The sequence below is a fragment of the Pieris rapae genome, chromosome 7 (genome assembly GCF_905147795.1).
Source record: "Pieris rapae chromosome 7, ilPieRapa1.1, whole genome shotgun sequence".
In the NCBI taxonomy this organism is placed as follows: Eukaryota; Metazoa; Arthropoda; class Insecta; order Lepidoptera; family Pieridae; genus Pieris; species Pieris rapae.
Genome location: NC_059515.1, coordinates 6,522,334 through 6,540,685, shown reverse-complemented (window position 1 = coordinate 6,540,685; position 18,352 = coordinate 6,522,334). Strand labels below are relative to the sequence as shown.

At 34.3% G+C, this 18,352-nt stretch overlaps 1 protein-coding gene across 4 annotated transcripts in view; it reads right to left on the bottom strand.

The window, feature by feature from the left end:
- Positions 1-509: 509 nt before the first annotated feature.
- The window catches only part of LOC110998748 (protein ultraspiracle homolog), a 31,180-nt gene continuing 13,337 nt past the window's right edge, over positions 510-18,352 (bottom strand). For all 4 annotated transcript variants that reach the window (XM_045628895.1, XM_045628893.1, XM_045628894.1 and 1 more), the window contains 7 exons: positions 15,727-15,934; positions 9,641-9,866; positions 5,890-6,028; positions 4,832-5,050; positions 3,675-3,824; positions 3,233-3,282; positions 510-2,626 (listed from right to left, as the gene is read on the bottom strand). In XM_045628895.1, the coding sequence (XP_045484851.1) occupies positions 2,405-2,626; positions 3,233-3,282; positions 3,675-3,824; positions 4,832-5,050; positions 5,890-6,028; positions 9,641-9,866; positions 15,727-15,934 (1,214 nt within the window). In that variant the 3' untranslated portion in view covers positions 510-2,404. The remainder of the gene's footprint in view (positions 2,627-3,232; positions 3,283-3,674; positions 3,825-4,831; positions 5,051-5,889; positions 6,029-9,640; positions 9,867-15,726; positions 15,935-18,352) is intronic.

Here is an 18,352-nt window from a genome sequence, read left to right as displayed (position 1 = left end):
GCAATTATTAATATTCATGCTAAATATAATTAAAATAAATCTAATATCCTTATTTAACCGCCAAACCTTCGCAAAATAACTTGTCTTGAGTTTTCGAGACTGGGGAAATTACGAAAGTATATTTGTTTCCTAAATGGGGCAAACGGGCAGGAGGCTCCCCGGATATTAAGTGCCCACGGACACAAACACCATCAGAAGGTTCACAAGTGCGTTGCTGGCTTTTTAAAATGCTGGCGAGTTCGGCTAAAATTCCTAAGGACATGCCAAGTACATATATAATATTGATATTATACTATATTAACGCTGTGATTCTTTAGTAGAATTATATGGATATCATAATAAAAAAGGCAACGATAGTATATGGATAACACAAGCTCAGCGTAGCGTGGGGTTTGGAACTAAATGAAATTACTAACACGCAGTTTGAATAAAATACGTTACTAAATTTAAACTTCATAAAGTTGTTTAGAGGTAAAACACTTTTAGGAAACAAAGAAATAAAATAAATAAATTTTGATGACTTATTTATTCACCATTAATCTTAAAGCTATGTCTATACAAAAAATATAACTTAAATTTAGATATTTAGTGAACGTCAGTATAAATCATCTCACAACCGCTGCAACATCTCCCTAATACATTTCCAACCTTCCATAGAATTAATTCTTCAACATTTTAACAGTTATTCCAAACATAATTTTATAATGATTAATCTTGAGCGCGATTTTAACAAGAAGCTTCTTGAAGAAGGTTTTTGTCAAAACCAGCTCTAAGTTATACAACGCTAATTAAACATTTTATGTTTGAACATTTATAAGGTTTTAAATTGAAATCTCTAATTGAGCTGTCTCTTGATAATTTCGTGTGCAACTTTGTACAAAGTGAATTTGATTAAAATTACTTCTAATACTGCTTAATGTTAACTGCGAAACATTAATTAAAAATGATAGGCCTATTTAGTTTGTGATGTATTTACAAGTGTACAATTAATGCAACTTTTAAAAGCACCAAGAATATGAAATCGGCTCCCGGCGACTCCATTCGAAATGCCAAATATCTGCTACGCAATACATAGTGTAAAAACGAAAACATTAAGTCAAATACAGAAACTTACGCAAAATACAATAAAATTGTGTATCATTTGTTTCAGTAGTATATTTTCTGTGTTCAGGCAGATAACTTTTATTAAAACGAGATTCACTAGAAATGAAAATTATGATTTTAATAAATTTGGCAAGTATTTTTGTATAATATTTCATTATAATTTTATAAGAAATTGTAAACGACATAAGAAATTCTATAACTTAAATTATATCTTTTCTTAATATTGTTGTAACTTTCGTAGGGGGAAAATTATTAATTTCAATCAATAACGGAATTAATATAAAAATATAGAGACAAAAGTATTTTCTATACGGGCCTTTAGACTACGGAATGACGATACGCGTACACAATATAAATTTCCTATCTTAAAATAAATTTGTATAAGTAGTAAATATGTGTAGTTCTACCAAGACCTAAATGCAAATCAAAAATAAATATAGTAAGAATTTGTCAAAATCTAGCTTTGGTTGTCACGTGATATGACACTAAAATTAACTTAAACAATATTCCCGATATCGGCATGATTTTCAAATCTCAAATTCGTTAAAAATTCTACCAAACGAAACTTGTACAAAAATAGACTTTGTACAAACGGCCGTAAACTGGGGCATGGGGCATCACTGAGTCTGTTTCAATAAAACTTTAAATGATCTACACATAGGGTAGGTATAAACTAGAAAAAGTAATTTTTTACTATCATATACAGTATACGTACATATAGTACGTATACTATAACCCTGATTAGTTGAAGAATGTTTTGACTTCTCTAATTAAAAAAAACATAGTATTTTTCAATATTAAATATAAATAAAAAAAAATGATCAGGCTTAGGGTCGTTCGTACGTTCGTGTAATGTTCGCTAATTGAGTTACCAATTTATTTAATAAAGTAAACATACGTTCTTACGAATTAAAAGTATCACATATTGTAAAGTATAGAAAATTATAAATCAAATTAAACCCTGAAAGCTTCATTGAGATGTCAATAACATTATACGTAAGTATTTTTCAGTATTACGTCTAACTAGACTAAATTGGTATTATACTTTCCGATTTTGTGGATATTTAACAGCTAATACGATTTGTGACCATATTATTTATAGCTTTCATAACAAAGAAGTATTAAACTCTTAACATATTCATTTTACTAAACATGTACTATCTTTCTTTAATAATTAATTACACGAAAATTATTTGTTTATAATTTTTTGTAAATTTTAGGTACATCAGATACAATCCTATGCTTTTCCTAAACTAATAAACTATTATTTTGCAATACATGATACCTTTAACAATTTAACCTACATCATAGAATTCGCGTCTATGGGCGGTGCGTGCATCCTTAAAGCTTCCCGGATAAAGCTGCTGATGCTACCTTCGGCCACCAGATGGAAGAAGAACAGATGCTCGAAACTCTTTAGAGAAATGGAGCGTAATGCGGGTAGACGCAAAAGGAGGGATGCGAATCTACCCTCTTCCGTACTGTGCGACCGCCGACAGTACTCGTCCAGGCAAGAGAACATCTGAAAAAGAAAAATGAGAAAATGGGTCTCATAACTGTGATTTGTATGAACATGTGGGCTTATTTCCTAAGAAATTGTTCTTACTATAACGTAATTTAAGTTATCTAAAGGAATGAACTGAAATATCGGCCTAGTGGGTTCAGCGTACGACCCTCATTTCTGAGGTTCGATCCCCGACTGTACACTACCAATAGACTTCTAACACTGATAAGCTAAACCAGTATGTCTTAGACAGAAAGCTGATACAGATTTGTCTATGAAATAATAATGATCAAAGCATTGCAATCTATGTCCAATATCCATGTAGATTACGTCACTAGATTATTCTTTTTAATACACCAATTTAAATAATACTTCTCAGCATTAAATGTACTTAGATTGTCGTAAGTTTTTTATAATTGTCAAAATTCAATATTTTCACAGAAACGATCCATCGACCGCTTATTTAAAATTAGTTTATGAGAAATGAATTGATATAAAGTTCTAGTAGAAAAATTTGATTGACTATAGAAAGCGGCTATTAGATAAACATACTATCACTTCTAAACTAAAATAGCTTTCGCTTTCAAAATCGTCTACAGAAAGAGAAAATTGAATAGTAAGTACCTTTTCTCGTAGTACGTCGACTTCCTGGCGATTTTTCAGTCCTTTTACATCTGCAAATATATAATAAACCTTGAGTTATAGAAATACAGTATACGATTTCTCAGACCCTACCAAAAACGCATCATAAGCGAGAAAGCGTATTATATATAAATAATAGGGAAAATAATACGTACTACATATTATTATGTTGTGATTTTGGTATATAGGTATGAAATTATACATTTATAAATTACACAAACGACAAACATCGTGACAGGAGATTTATATATATAAGTAATACTAGTATATTACAAAACCAATGAAAGGTATTAATTATCAGGCAACAAACAAAATTATTGTATGAGTACTTTTTCTCTCCCATTATTAATTTTAATTCACCATAATAGAATTTTACAGCTTGTTACATCGATATATTAATACCTGGTATATTTGAAAATATTACCTGGATTTAACAAGACGATGGCTTTAAGCGCGACGTACTCTGCCTGGTCCATGCGTAAAGCGCGCATCTTCAGAGAAAGCTCCGACAGAACACGGTCGAAGATTTGACCCACGCCCGCTTGTAGAGCCGAATTACGGTGTAACGTCATGCCTGTAATAGATTTATTTTGAGTCTATGCCTGTAATAGATTTATTTTGAGTCTATGCCTGTAATAGATTTATTTTGAGTCTATGCCTGTAATAGATTTATTTTGAGTCTATGCCTGTAATAGATTTATTTTGAGTCTATGCCTGTAATAGATTTATTTTGAGTCTATGCCTGTAATAGATTTATTTTGAGTCTATGCCTGTAATAGATTTATTTTGAGTCTATGCCTGTAATAGATTTATTTTGAGTCTATGCCTGTAATAGATTTATTTTGAGTCTATGCCTGTAATAGATTTATTTTGAGTCTATGCCTGTAATAGATTTATTTTGAGTCTGTGTGAAAACAGATTCGGGGCAAGCAACATTTTTTTCCACGCATTTCATATTCTATACATTCACAATTATTTTTCTCCAAGAGCGTTGTCGGCATAACAGAAAAGGGATAGTACTGCAACCACAAATCTCACGACAGTTCATTTTTGAAATGTAATATTTTCAAAAATGCACTTATAAATAATATTAACTATGCATTTGTATTTGTATTTTGCAAGTCGGTTAAAAACAGAATCGAATCTTAAATCCTAAAATAAGTATTAAATATCGTTAAGTTAGGTGCTAAAACTTGTGTCAGTCAACTAACATTTTATAGCTATTAGTAGTAAATTTACAGGAAAAAACCAAGGAAAAAAGAGAAAAGAGAGCGCTCTAGAAGAAGGTGCATAGAAGATATGGAAAAGAAGAAAGAAAGCCATGAATTGAGAGGTTTGGAACTGGATAAGGCTAAGGAATGGATCCGATCAGTGGAGAACAAAATAATAAATGGTTATTGTTAAAAATTGATTGGAAATAAACACGCTTTATTATTTACTTTATATTTTGCTAATTAAAAAATAAATCAATAAAATAGCTTTAAGAATAATAAACTTTAAATTATTTCTACCTATAATGAATAGGTGTTTTATGTGACAACAGCAATTAATACGACTTTAAACAGAAAATTAATTTGTTACCCGGCATGAGACACATAAGTTGCGGCGGAGAGGCAGTTCTCGTCCCATCCATGTTCTCCCTCTCATCCTCCAGGTACTCAATAGACCGCCAGGCGATCGCGAACAGAAGCAACTCGTTCCAGGAAGACTTGATCAGCAGAACCTGGTCTTCCATCTCTAGTTGACTGAAGTGAGGGATGTCACGTGCCCACACTACTAAAGCCGCTATTTGCTTGTTACCTGAAAAAATGTTGATTGACAGTATAAAAAAAACTGTATAAAGCATGGCTTTAAAATGCGTTACGAACTGAATAACTTAAAAATAATCATTAATTAAAACATAGTCATACGTCAGTTACGTGACAATAATCTACCACAGTATGTAAATATCCAAGACCAACAGATTATACTAATACGAGATGGTTCTGGGTTATGAATTATGTTTATGTAATAATTTAAAATTCGTTTTGTATTTGTGATGTTAGTTTTGATTTATTAAAGGAGTATTTTTGTAACTTTACATTTGTGAACCTTCTGGAACGACGAGCACCAGGTATATCATGTGGTGTTTTTAGTAATAACAAAATTAAAAGGATAATAAAAAAATTGACCTGTCAATCCATGAATCAGACCTAGCTTCTTTATAGATATAATTAATTATGACTAAAATTTAGTTTGGTTTCATTTTTAATATATAATTATTGTAATAGTTCTTTTGCTATATCTTTTATAAATTTCAAATTACTTTAAAATTACCTCGCGCAAGTGCAATCAGTGCGCAATTAAATAAATCGTACAGTGAAAATATATTGTGAGGCTAACATGTTACCCAATCATAATAACCCACCACAAGATGGAGTTTTATTCAATAAAACTTTTACAGCATTAATTCTTGTAGTAAATAGTATTAAAAGCCTTTATTGTCTGTGTCAATCAAGTTAATATTAACTTGGAATTTAATTTTAAACATTTTTATAAATTCACGCCATCTATGTGCACATATTGTCAACTAAAATATATATTTGCAACGTATAATACAATCAAGTAAAGATTATATATTTCTAATCTACATCTGTTACCTATTTGACATAAACTGGAAACGGGAGCCCTATATCGAGGCGGAACGTTTGTCTCGGGGCCCACTCGAAGGAACTGGAACTCTTCACTGGGGTCAGCCACCAGAGACTCCATCTCCAATAACCTTTCGATCGATAGCTCCTGAAATTTTAATTTCATTGATTAATAAGAACTCTTAACATATCTATGAATAATTCCCAAATACAAGAATAAATCGCATGGCGGAGCAATGTCGCTGGTATCAGCTATTGTCGAGCAGTGTTGGCCTAGTGGCTTCAGCGTGCGACTCACATACCTGAGGTCGTAGGTTCGATCCCCGGCTGTGTACCAATGGACATTCTTTGGACTGATCACCTACTAGCCTATTAGATTTAAAAAAGAATCATCTAACAGATTCAGAAATCTGAGGCCAACACCTAAAGAGGTTGTAGCGCCACTGATTTATTATTTGTTTCATCAGCCACTGTCATTATAATTTAATAACTTAAAAGTCAAATTAGTTCAAAGCCGTACAATATTTTATTTTATTTATTTAGACTGTAGAGGTTGTTGCGAGATGTACAAATTTACATCTACAGAGCTGCAAATAGCCGATTTGATAGTCTGTAAGTAATAACAGTTACTTCAGTCATTATTTTTAAATTGTAATGATAATGGCATTTGACGCTAAGGCGCTGTTCAAGTATTACGTAAGCACTATAGGGGTAAGGTTTTTGCTTTAATTATTTACTGATTACGTCAACAGGAATAATTTACTCTTTTACACCACCCACATTGTCTATGCTTGAAAACGAAATGCATTTTCAAGGAGTCCTACAAAAAAATTATGACGTTTATGTACTACTATTTTTGAGAGCTTTTCTTGCTTTGCTGACAGGGGGAGGGGGATAAATTGTATTAACACATGTGCTCTTTTCTCACGGCCCAAGCCGAGGTTCGAGTCTCACAGGAGACGCCCTTGCGCGAGTCGCGGGAAACCCCCCCATTTCCGGCTGAGCTAAGCTCGCCAAACAGCCCGTGCTGAGCTGTAAAGGCCCTTAAGGCCAACAGCGAGATTCCATTCAAAAAAAAAAAATGCTCTTTTCTCGGATCCGTGCAAGCATCTCGTTCATTTTCATTTCATTTTTAAACCATTAGCATCCCTAGCTCTCAGGTGTACCCGACTTGCTGTATACTGACCACTCGGACCGAAAAATTATATTAATTCATACAAATTTTCAAACATTTATATTTACTTCAAAAATTAAAATAAAAAAAAATTACCCATTAATCGTTTTGGTTTCTGGCTATTACTTATGCATTGTTTAAGCATTCTATGTGTTAAATCTGTTTGTATATAATATAACGGTGTTTATAAGGAAATAGGTACTACTATAGATTCAAAACAACTGTGTCCTTGGTCAAATAAAAGGGCCCCGGAAATGACAGCTGTATATTTATCTATGCTGTTTGCGGTCAAACACACAATGGTGATTTTCAGTATCATTCGATAAGCCAAGACAATTTGCAACACACATTTTACAACCCTTAAATAATTGTAAAAATAGGATTTTTCTCTGAAAATTACCTCGGTCTAATTACGCGGCTATATTCGTCTTAGTTAGATAGTACTTAGTATAGTTGTCTGTACGTTTCCTGTGTCTTCTTACCTTCTACCTTGTACACTGTACTAATCACATACATATAACAAAATAATATGTTCACGCTAATGTAGCTGATATGTTTCTAATGCTAAAGAGAGTGCCTACGTCTGGCTAAACTCTCGAGTAGTAACTCAGCCGATGAAGGGAATCGTCACGCTTATAAAACAAAAGAATGAGCAAAATGCACACCCTTGGCTAGCCAATGCCAGGAAGTAAAGACTAGTAGAATGCATTATAGAATGCTAAATTATTCAAAAATAAAAAATAATGCCGAAAAATCCACTAGCCACAACAGCACTATCACACTTCTAGACATTATCTATTTTCATACCAAATAATTGAATTCATAAAATCGAACCATTTCTGAGGAGTGCCATCACAAAAACACAGCCATTTTATCAATTATTTTTCCACGTACACAACCCTATATCCCATTAATATCAAGGAAAATGAAGCCCTTTACAAACAGGAAAATATCAATAAGAATGACGCTGCCAGACATTTTAAATTGTTGAATTGTCCGCAACCTTTCAACGCGGCCTTGAATCGATAAATTTTACATGTTTTAAGCCGGGTTTCCACCGCGAGCGGAACGGACCCATTAAGGACTCGGTCTAACTCGCAAGCGTAAACTGCATACTTGTATTCCCACCAACAAATAGTCGGGCGGAAAGGACTGAGCGAGCAGAAAGAGTTGAAAGGAACTCGCTCAGTTCTAGGGAGCGGAGCGGAGTAATTACGGAGTCCGTTCAACTCGCAGTGACAAATTACATAGTAGCGTTTCCACACAGAAAGTGCTGAGCGGGGCGGATCGAACGAGTAAAAAGTGATTGAAACGAGTCCGCTGTGTCAAGGTCTCGCCGACTAGTTTGAAACGGACTCGCTCGCGGTTTCCTTCCATCACCCGAAATTGTTCTCTACTAAGTACTAACCCTGTAATAGTTATTAAATTTTTCATCGTCTAAATCGTAAAATAGCCTATATTCCCCTTTCAATGTTCTTTCTCGAATGTGCTGGCATACCTAAGCATATCTCCGTCTCGCACGTTTTTTTTCTATACAATAATATGTACTTTTTCTTTCTGTATACATAATCACTGTCTTCACTTGATCCCGTGTCACTCGACAACATCGCAAATACGCAACAAAACACTACCGCACGTTCAAAACTCCAACTGAACTCGCTCTCTGTGTAAACTGATTGTTCATTTTCCATTTCTCATTTTTCGTTCAGCTCGCTCCGCTGATTCCTCTCTCTCATTTTCCTTTTGCAGTGGAAATCAACAGACAAATCTCTTTGTTGGTGGAAATGCAAAGCTATTTCATTTAAAAGGCGTCCGTTCCGCCTAACCATTTCCCGCTCATTACCCTTTTGCGGTGGAAACCCGGCTTTAGCCTTTCCGTTACGTTATTACATATGTCGATAAAGCTTTATCGATTTGAAGGGAACAGAAATATATACACAAGTTCTTTTAACTCTCAAAATACTTACTATTTAAATATCTTCTATTCTATGAACTCTACACAACCCATTAAATAATTCGTTAGCATCAAAGGCTTTATATAATTAAAGCACATAACAGATTAAAAGCTTTCGAGCTTTCCGAATAATTCCAAGCAATTAAGCTTAAAAGTGTCCAATAAAGCTCCTATAGTTAAAATACGAAGCATTTAACATGAATTATTTGTAATTACGTTAAAAAGATGATCGTTTATCGTTTTATTTTATATATTTCAGCTTTTTAAAAAGCGGCATAATGTAGGGCAGACATTTCTGTTTTTCTTTCATTAATGTTATACTAATATTCGGTGTCGATTAATTATAATTAAAACACGTACACATGCATAATGAAAATGGTATTCGAGGAAGCAACGAATAGATGTAAATTATATAAGTAGGCGATTTCAAGTTCCTAAATTCGTTCGTAATGTATATCTGACCCTAGATAGAGGTAAATATCATCAAAATAGATCGTGCCGTTTCGACCGAGTGCCATAAACGTTGTGATGCCAAATTTTTATAGAATATTATTTCAGTATAAAACTACAATTAAGCTTTTTTTTAGTTTTAGTACAGATGACAAAAACATCAAATAATTGTGGAGCCTTACCTGTACAGAACTACTTGGATGCGCATCCTCTGCCCCTCTAGCGGCCCTCTGCCTCTCTTCTTGTACGGCCTCCCTCTTCATGCCGCACGCGAGACATTTTTGGTATCTACAAAACTGGCATCGATTCCTTTGCCGCTTGTCTATGATACAATTCCTTTCTTCTCGACACGCGTATGTCAAATCTTTCCGTACTGTCCTTTTAAAGAAACCCTTACAGCCTTCGCAACTGGAAATAAAATCAAGTAAATTAATTCGATAATAATAGAACATATATATTATTTATGACGCGTATGTGATTTGGCCAAGGCTTTCTCCAACATTTTACACTACTTCCTATTAGACGCGACTTGTCCAAAATGCGTATAATAATAATAACAGTTACACGAATAGAGATCTCCCGAAATCTATTTATATCACCTTCAAAAAGCAATAATATTCGCCATCAAAATAAACAACTTGACGCGTTTTCCTACATATTATGTTACTATATATATAAAGTAAGTAATATTCCCGCGTTATTGTCTCTTGGTAATCTAAAATATATAAACATATTAAGTGTTATAATTACAACCTACCTATAGATTTAATACATCATGTATACCTGTAGTTGAGGAAAACCATTAAATTGTTCTATCAGGATCTGTTTCTTTAATAATAATTCATTTTAAATAAGTAAGTGATCATATGCCTCCCACAGTTCTTAATTTTAGGACACATGACAACTTTAAATGACACCGTAAAAAGTGAATAGCAGATTATATGCGCATTAAGCAGAGTATTTTTTTTTATTTCAGTTATACCATTTGAGTTTATATTTTGTATACATTGATTGAGTTCGAAGCTTAATATAAAATGGATACAATCCTACATTTTTTTAATAACTTAATTACCTCCTAAACTCCCCCAGGACATCTACATTTGGAGAATAAGCCCCAAGTTGGTATCACTGAACAACATGGAGGATTGTGAAATTTTTTCGCCGCAAACTTCGGTGACTCGAACTCTACGCACCGATTATCGAAACCATTTTACCTACATAAAGAATTCTCAAGGTGAAAACATATCTAGATTGACATTAAAATCGTTCGACGGTCGTTAGAATTGTAAATTGTTCCAATGTACATACATATCTACTACGATGTATACGAAATAACACGCTATGAATTTCCAAACGACACATACAATATTTAGAAGATAATCAATAATCTAAAGTTATATTAAAAAATTTAGCCTTAAAGATTCATCATGTACTAGACAAGATTAAATTCGGATATTTTTCATCAAGATAATTTGTTAAACTGAACGCATCCACTTAATATTATGTAATCTGTATCTGTCAATGTTGTCTGTTATAATAAATATATCGCCCCTGTCTGTTCCAAGATATTGAGCGGTTCGTACCATTGTCTAACTCAGCTGTTTTATTTATTTCTCTTTACTAAATTCCTACTCTAAAATAGTTTGTAACAGGTTATGGGCCCAGACGCCCGGATAGAAATAGGGAAGTAGGATTTATAAAGTGATAGGCATCACGTTGATGCAAATTGATTTCGTGATACGTCGCGACGTCATTAACTTTTCAGCTTACAATGGCGGACCCCCGTTTTGCTCAAATTGATCGTTTGGCGGGCCGTGATAATTATCCTACATGGAGTTTCGCGGTGAAAACCTTTTTAGAGCATGAAGATTTGTGGAAATGTGTCGAGACATCGGGCATGGCTTTTACGAAGACCGAAGATACGAAGGCAAGGTCAAAAATAGTCCTTCTAGTTGACCCTATGAACTATGTTCATATCCAGGATGCCACCACGGCTAAGGAGGTATGGGATAACCTGAGAAAGGCTTTTGATGACTCCGGCTTGTTGAGGAAGGTAGGTCTTCTGCGAGAACTAATTACAACAGATCTGGAAAGTTGTGGTAGTGTTGAGAACTATGTCAACAAAATCATCACATGTGCACACAAGCTTCGTAATATAAAATTCATTGTAGATGATGAGTGGCTCGGCACATTATTATTAGCCGGGTTACCAGAGTCATATAGTCCTATGATTATGGCTATGGAAAGCTCAGGTGTGTCCATCACTGCTGATTTAGTTAAAACAAAGATTTTACAGGATGTAAAGTCTCCGGACAACTCATCTGTTTTTTTTTCAAATTTCTACAAAGGCAAGGCAAAGAATAGTAAATGTTCAGGTTCTAAAGCAAATAGTAAAGGTCCCAGGTGCTTTAGGTGCAATAGGCATGGTCATTTAGCCAAATTTTGTGCCTCAAACAGCTCAAATCAAAAGAATAAGTCTGAAACTATTAATACTTCTTCTAGCTATGTTGCAGCGTTTCCAGCCTCACCAGGCCTAGAGAGTGGATGCTGGTACATTGATTCAGGAGCTGCAATGCACATGACAAACAAGAGAGATTGGCTTTATGACTACGGACCTGCTTTAGTAACAAACATTAAAGTTGCAGACAACAAAATATTAACAGTAAAAGGCTGTGGTAAAGTAAATATAGAAACATATGATGGTGAAAGTGAATTAAAAATTGGTACAATACAAGTAAAAAATGTTTTATATGTGCCAGATTTGGCTGTTAATCTTCTGTCAGTCCGCCAAATGACACAGAATAACTGTCAAGTAAAATTTAGTAAGAATACATGTAATGTTTATAAAGAGTCTAAATTAATTCTCACTGGATATATAAAGAACAATTTATATGTGGTTCATAATGAAACTTATGCTTTGATGTCATCTGTACATCTATGGCATCAAAGGATGGGTCATCTAAATTATAATGATCTTCAGAAACTTAATGAGTCTACAGATGGAGCAGATATAGAATCAAGTAGAGAGGAGCATGTGGTATGTAATACTTGCTTAAAAGGTAAGCAAACAAGGCAACCATTCAAACATGCTGGCACAAGGGCTTCCGCCCTCCTGGAGTTGGTGCATTCAGATGTATGTGGGCCAATGGAGGAAAAGTCTCTCGGTGGTGCCAGATATTATGTCACTTTTGTCGACGATTGGTCTAGAAAGGTATTTGTTTACTTTATCAGCTCTAAATCACAAGTACTCGAAAAGTTTAAAGATTTTAAGCTACTAGTAGAGAATCAATTAAATGCTAAAATTAAAACACTAAGATCTGACAATGGAAAGGAGTATGTCAATGAAGCATTTGATAAGGTTTGTAGGGATTCTGGTATCAAACGTCAACTCACTATACCCTATACCCCCGAACAGAACGGCATGAGTGAGAGGATGAACCGAACTTTAACAGAACGTGCTAAATGTATGCTTATTAATTCTGGCCTACCTAAGAAGTTTTGGGCTGAGGCAGTAGCCACCGCTGCATATGTTATCAATCGCTCACCAACAAAGTCTTTACAATATAAAACTCCTGAGGAATTATGGTCCGGCATTAAACCTAATATCAGTAACATTAAAGTGTTTGGTTGCAGAGCTATGATGCATGTGCCAAAGGAGAAGAGGTTAAAATGGGACTGTAAGTCAAAAGAGCTTATATTTGTAGGTTATTGTTTAGAGTCCAAGGGTTATAGATTGTTTGACAAAACTGAAGGAAAAGTAATAAGAAGCAGAGATGTAATCTTCCTAGAAGAAAGTGTAAATAAAGATTTTGCTTTTCTACCACTTACTGAATCGCAAGTAGTTATAAATGAAGATAATTTAGATGATACTACTGACATGACTTTAAAGGAAATTGATAGTGCAGTCTGTACAAGTGATGATGATTATGTCCCGGAGCATTCTATATCCAGGAGTGAATCACCTATAAACAGAATTAATTTAAGGCCTAGAAAACACAGAGCTATGCCTACCTTCCTCTGTCAGAATGAAATTGAGAAATCTATTGAGCCAGATCCTGAAACATTGGAATGCTGTTAAGAGGTTATTTCGATACTTACAAGGTACAAAGTATCTACAGCTTGTATACAAAAGTAATGTTGATGAAGAAATCACTGGATACTCAGACTCTGATTGGGCTTCCTGTACTGAAGACAGACAATCATGTACTGGATACATTTTTAATTTCCAGGGTGCAGCGATATCTTGGAATTCAAAAAGGCAGCAAACTGTTGCCTTGTCCACTACTGAGGCAGAGTATATGGCGCTCTCAGCTGCTACTCAAGAAGCTATGTGGCTGAGACAGTTGCACTGTGAACTGTGGCCTTCTTTAAAGGTTACACCTATTACTTTGTACTGTGATAATCAAAGTGCTATTAAACTTACAGGTACTTACAGTTATCATGCTAGGAGTAAACACATTGATGTTCGTCACCACTATCTGAGGAACAAAGTTGAATGTGGTGATGTCAAGATTGAATATGTGGGCACTGATTCGATGGTTGCTGACTGCCTCACCAAAGCCCTACCGAAGCCCAAACACCAGCACTTCCTCATCGCTATGGGTTTGCGTTCAAGGGAGGATGTTAAACTGAACGCATCCACTTAATATTATGTAATCTGTATCTGTCAATGTTGTCTGTTATAATAAATATATCGCCCCTGTCTGTTCCAAGATATTGAGCGGTTCGTACCATTGTCTAACTCAGCTGTTTTATTTATTTCTCTTTACTAAATTCCTACTCTAAAATAGTTTGTAACATAATTTGATAAATAAATAACGTTTCGTTAATAGTTTTTTAAGTTTGTTTGTATATTCTTCCTATGTACAACCAACATTTCAGAATGTATGAAAAATCCAGCATATACATACAAAAATAAAGTAATAAAAATCAAAATATCTCCGCACCTGTCTCATAGCTTCAAAACATACCATTCTAGGAGTCTAGACGTTCCTACATGTATTATAGTAATAGCGTTTGCAGACAGCTAATACTTTAAATCTTGAATTTACTTCGCGCATTAAGTTTATTTACCTAAAACAGTTCATATAAAGTTGTTTTTGGTAACGACAAATTATATAAATTATTTGCGTTGAAAATAGAGCTTATTCAAATTCATATTCAAAAATCATTCATGTAGGTAACATAATGTACACTTATGAACGTCTAAAAAAATAAATATACTACATTAAATGCTTCTAATTTTACATTTACTGCCAGTTCTCAAATCAAGGGCGTAGAAGGGACGAGAAGAACTGGGAATTAACTCTCCATAAACTAAGTCTGACTGTTTATACTATAAAATATTATATATTTATGTTGTATGATGAAGAGAGTATACATTATAACACAATACCAAAATATGGTTGTAACAGAAAACGTTTCAGTTGAATTTAAATTTAATGATAATTGTGGCTATGGTTCAAATATCTAAGGCATTAAGCTACAGTTTTCAAAATCGATCTTTCAAATGTAAAAACGGTTGAAAACGGAGGCTGTTGATAGCAAGTGTATAGTTGTGGATGTGGAGAATCCGTGGGCGCCTACCTTGTAACGTACTATTTATAGCTATGATGAATTGCAATCCACATTTATGGAACATCTGCCATGCGATGAAAGTAATTGAAAATGAAATGCCTACCTGCTTGTTGGCATTTCATACATAATTTCTTATGTATAGGACGTAGGTAATACAAAAAATAGGTGAGTATTCGAGATCCTTACAACGTAATTCACAAACTAAAATTCTAAGTCAACACTCGCGTGACAGAATTTTAACTATCTTTTACTGAATATGTGCAACACATTTTCCTGAATATTTTATAACAAATAATATAACTTCAACAGATATTTCAGACACGACGTAATTCTCTAATATTACAAAGAAAGCTTCGTGTAATTAAGACATTTGTGACTATCTTTTACTGAATTTCTGAAACAAATTTTTGCTGAATATTTTACAACAAAAAATATAACTTCAACAGGTATTTCAGATACGACGTAATTCTCTAAAATTCTAAAGAAAGCTTCGTGTAGTTAAGACAGAATTTTGGCTATCTTTTACTGAATTTGTGCAACACATTTTTCCTGAATATTTTATAACTTACAAAAATAACCCACAATGAATTTCAAACGGTTAATGATAACTTATACTAATACTTATATGGTATTTTCTTGTTACCGAATAAAACGATTAAAACGTTATGGAATACGATATTTTATAAGCTACCTGTACACCCCATAGTGTTTGCCTGACGCCCTGTCACCACATATTGAGCACAGGTGTTTTGATCCACTCAAAGGATGATTTGGGGGATAATTCCTCAACGCGGGCGGAGATGTGGCATCATCTCGCATCCCGCCATCCAACATTGCTGTGTCTGGCTTCATCTCAGGCGGTGACATTGGCGACATAAACCCCGGCTCCAGGTTCAGCCCTGCAAGCAAAAAGCGACTTTAACAAAAGTTATCTGCAGTTATTTTCCCATATCACATTATTTAGGTCATGAAGATCAGTTAATCGCATCCTTTATTGACGTCGCGACGACAATGCACTAAATTATTGTTAAATTGAACAAACATCTAGCAAATCCGATATACATTATCTTTATTGTTTTGATTTTAATTATATATTTAACTATGTTTACAATACAGTAGATAATATATATCTTAATTGATAAATAATGAAGAGTGCCAAGTGAGGGTCTGTATCCCGTATACAGTCGGGTAAGTTTCAGAGTTGAGGCTTGTGAACTTAGAATGTGTAACCTATAAATCATTCACCTACAAAGTCTTCTAAAATTGTATATCCTTATTGGGTAGACATTTATTAACCCCGCTTCCAAGCAATTTAAAATTTCAAAGAAATAAAAACATCATAATAATCAACCCGTCGCACGTTAAATTTAATTTATAATCCCAAACTCCACTAAGCCAAACAGACATTATGCTCAATGAAAGCGAAATGTGATGCGAATGTAGTTCTAAAATAAAAGCATGAAAACGCAGACAAAACCGGTTCATTAGAAGAAGCAAAAAGTGTGCAAACAAAAGCCTCTGATGAAAATTGAATAAAGGGCACCTTCACTTTAAAATATCGAGACAGACTCTCGTTTAGGGGTCAAAATATTAATATAGGCGACTGGGAATTTAATTCTTGGTACATTTTGTAACCCTGTATGGGCCACAGATATTTTGAAATACAGATAGTCCGCTTTAGTTCTGCATCGTTGCTGATCACGACGTTGACACATGAGCTGCCGATTAAAGAGTGAAATTTTCCTTACGTAGGTATGTATTGTTCATATATATAGACATACATATCAAACTCACCACACCAGGATTAAATAAATAACCTCCATCGCTAAGCAAATGCTTATGTAGGTACATAACAATTTTAATGAATAGATTACTTGTGACTTGTACATGTTTAGCAAAGTAAGTTACACGTAAATATCATAGGGCCATTATTTATATGAACCTAAAGGCTAAATATGAAAAAAGAATATTATCAAGAGATCTGAGTTAAATTACTTTTATGATAAGGCATTCCAATTCGTACATAATTAACTCATAAAAATAATTACACGATACAGTAAACATCAAAACAGTTAATTCTGAGTTTTAACTCATGAAAGATGACACGTATGATATCATGAGTCAATTTCGTGGTAAGGTGGGTAAGCAACACGTTCCAATCAATACATAAACACATATACATATATACGTGAAACACTAGTTTGTAAATTGTCAACCGTTGGTCTGACTCTGAGCATCCAAAAGTATAGGTGCCACATATGGTGTTGGAGGCAGATGCTCTGGATTTCTGAATTTATCAATTCTGAGACAACTACAAGTGTTAATGTCTTTCTTCAGCATGTGACTAAAGGATTCTGAACTTCTTTGGAAATATAGCACGCGAATCCTAATCGTAGAAGCTGGTGGTAACCGGTGCACTAGAATGCACGAGACCCCGTCAGATCCCCTGCTTCCTGTTAAGGCCGTTATAGGCCTTAGGCGTAAAGGCTTGCCGAAGACTTTTGAGAGAATGAAAGCTATGCAAACCCAACAGGAGTATCAGAAAGAACGTGCCTAAAGAAAAAGACTGTACAACACTGTTACCAATTCTTCTAATATATTGTTATTCTAACATCTGTTCCAAGTCTACAATATGTGGACGAAAAAAATCCAAGCCCAAAAGACGTTGAAATATCAAGAAGTTTTTGTTAGTTTCGTACCTATAACAAAATGACATTACAAAAGTCTATAAGGAAAAATAAACCTTATCAGATATAGTGAATGCGCATGATCACTAACAAAGAAAGTAGATCAAGATAATGTCGATCGTCCATTTTGAAATACTCAATATACATTTTTAAGTGTTTAGCACGGATACCTCAATATTGGCTAAGTATCGGAAAGTATCACAAATCAATTTGTACTAGCCATTATATATTTCAGTTTTTCTATTTTAATCCTAGCTTAAAATAAATCAAATAACTTCTAGAAAATCTGTAATCTAGTCCCGGCTGAATTCTATTGTATTAGGTAGGTACTTAATAACAATGTCATCGGCTGTTACGACTATCGGTTTTTACAACCAAATATGTATAGTCCCTTTAATGTCTTTATAACAGATTTTGACTATATTAAGAGTAACGATCCAGTGGATCCCCGTCAATGGAGACCCGTAAAAACATACGGGTCCAACTATATGGGTCTTGGCTTGGTATTTCATAGACAAGCCGCCTTTTGTCTGACACATGTCATCGATTTTTGGATGTGACACATACCGGTTTTCTCACAATGTTTTCCTTTACCGTACACGCAAGTGTTAGATGCGCACATAGAAAGAA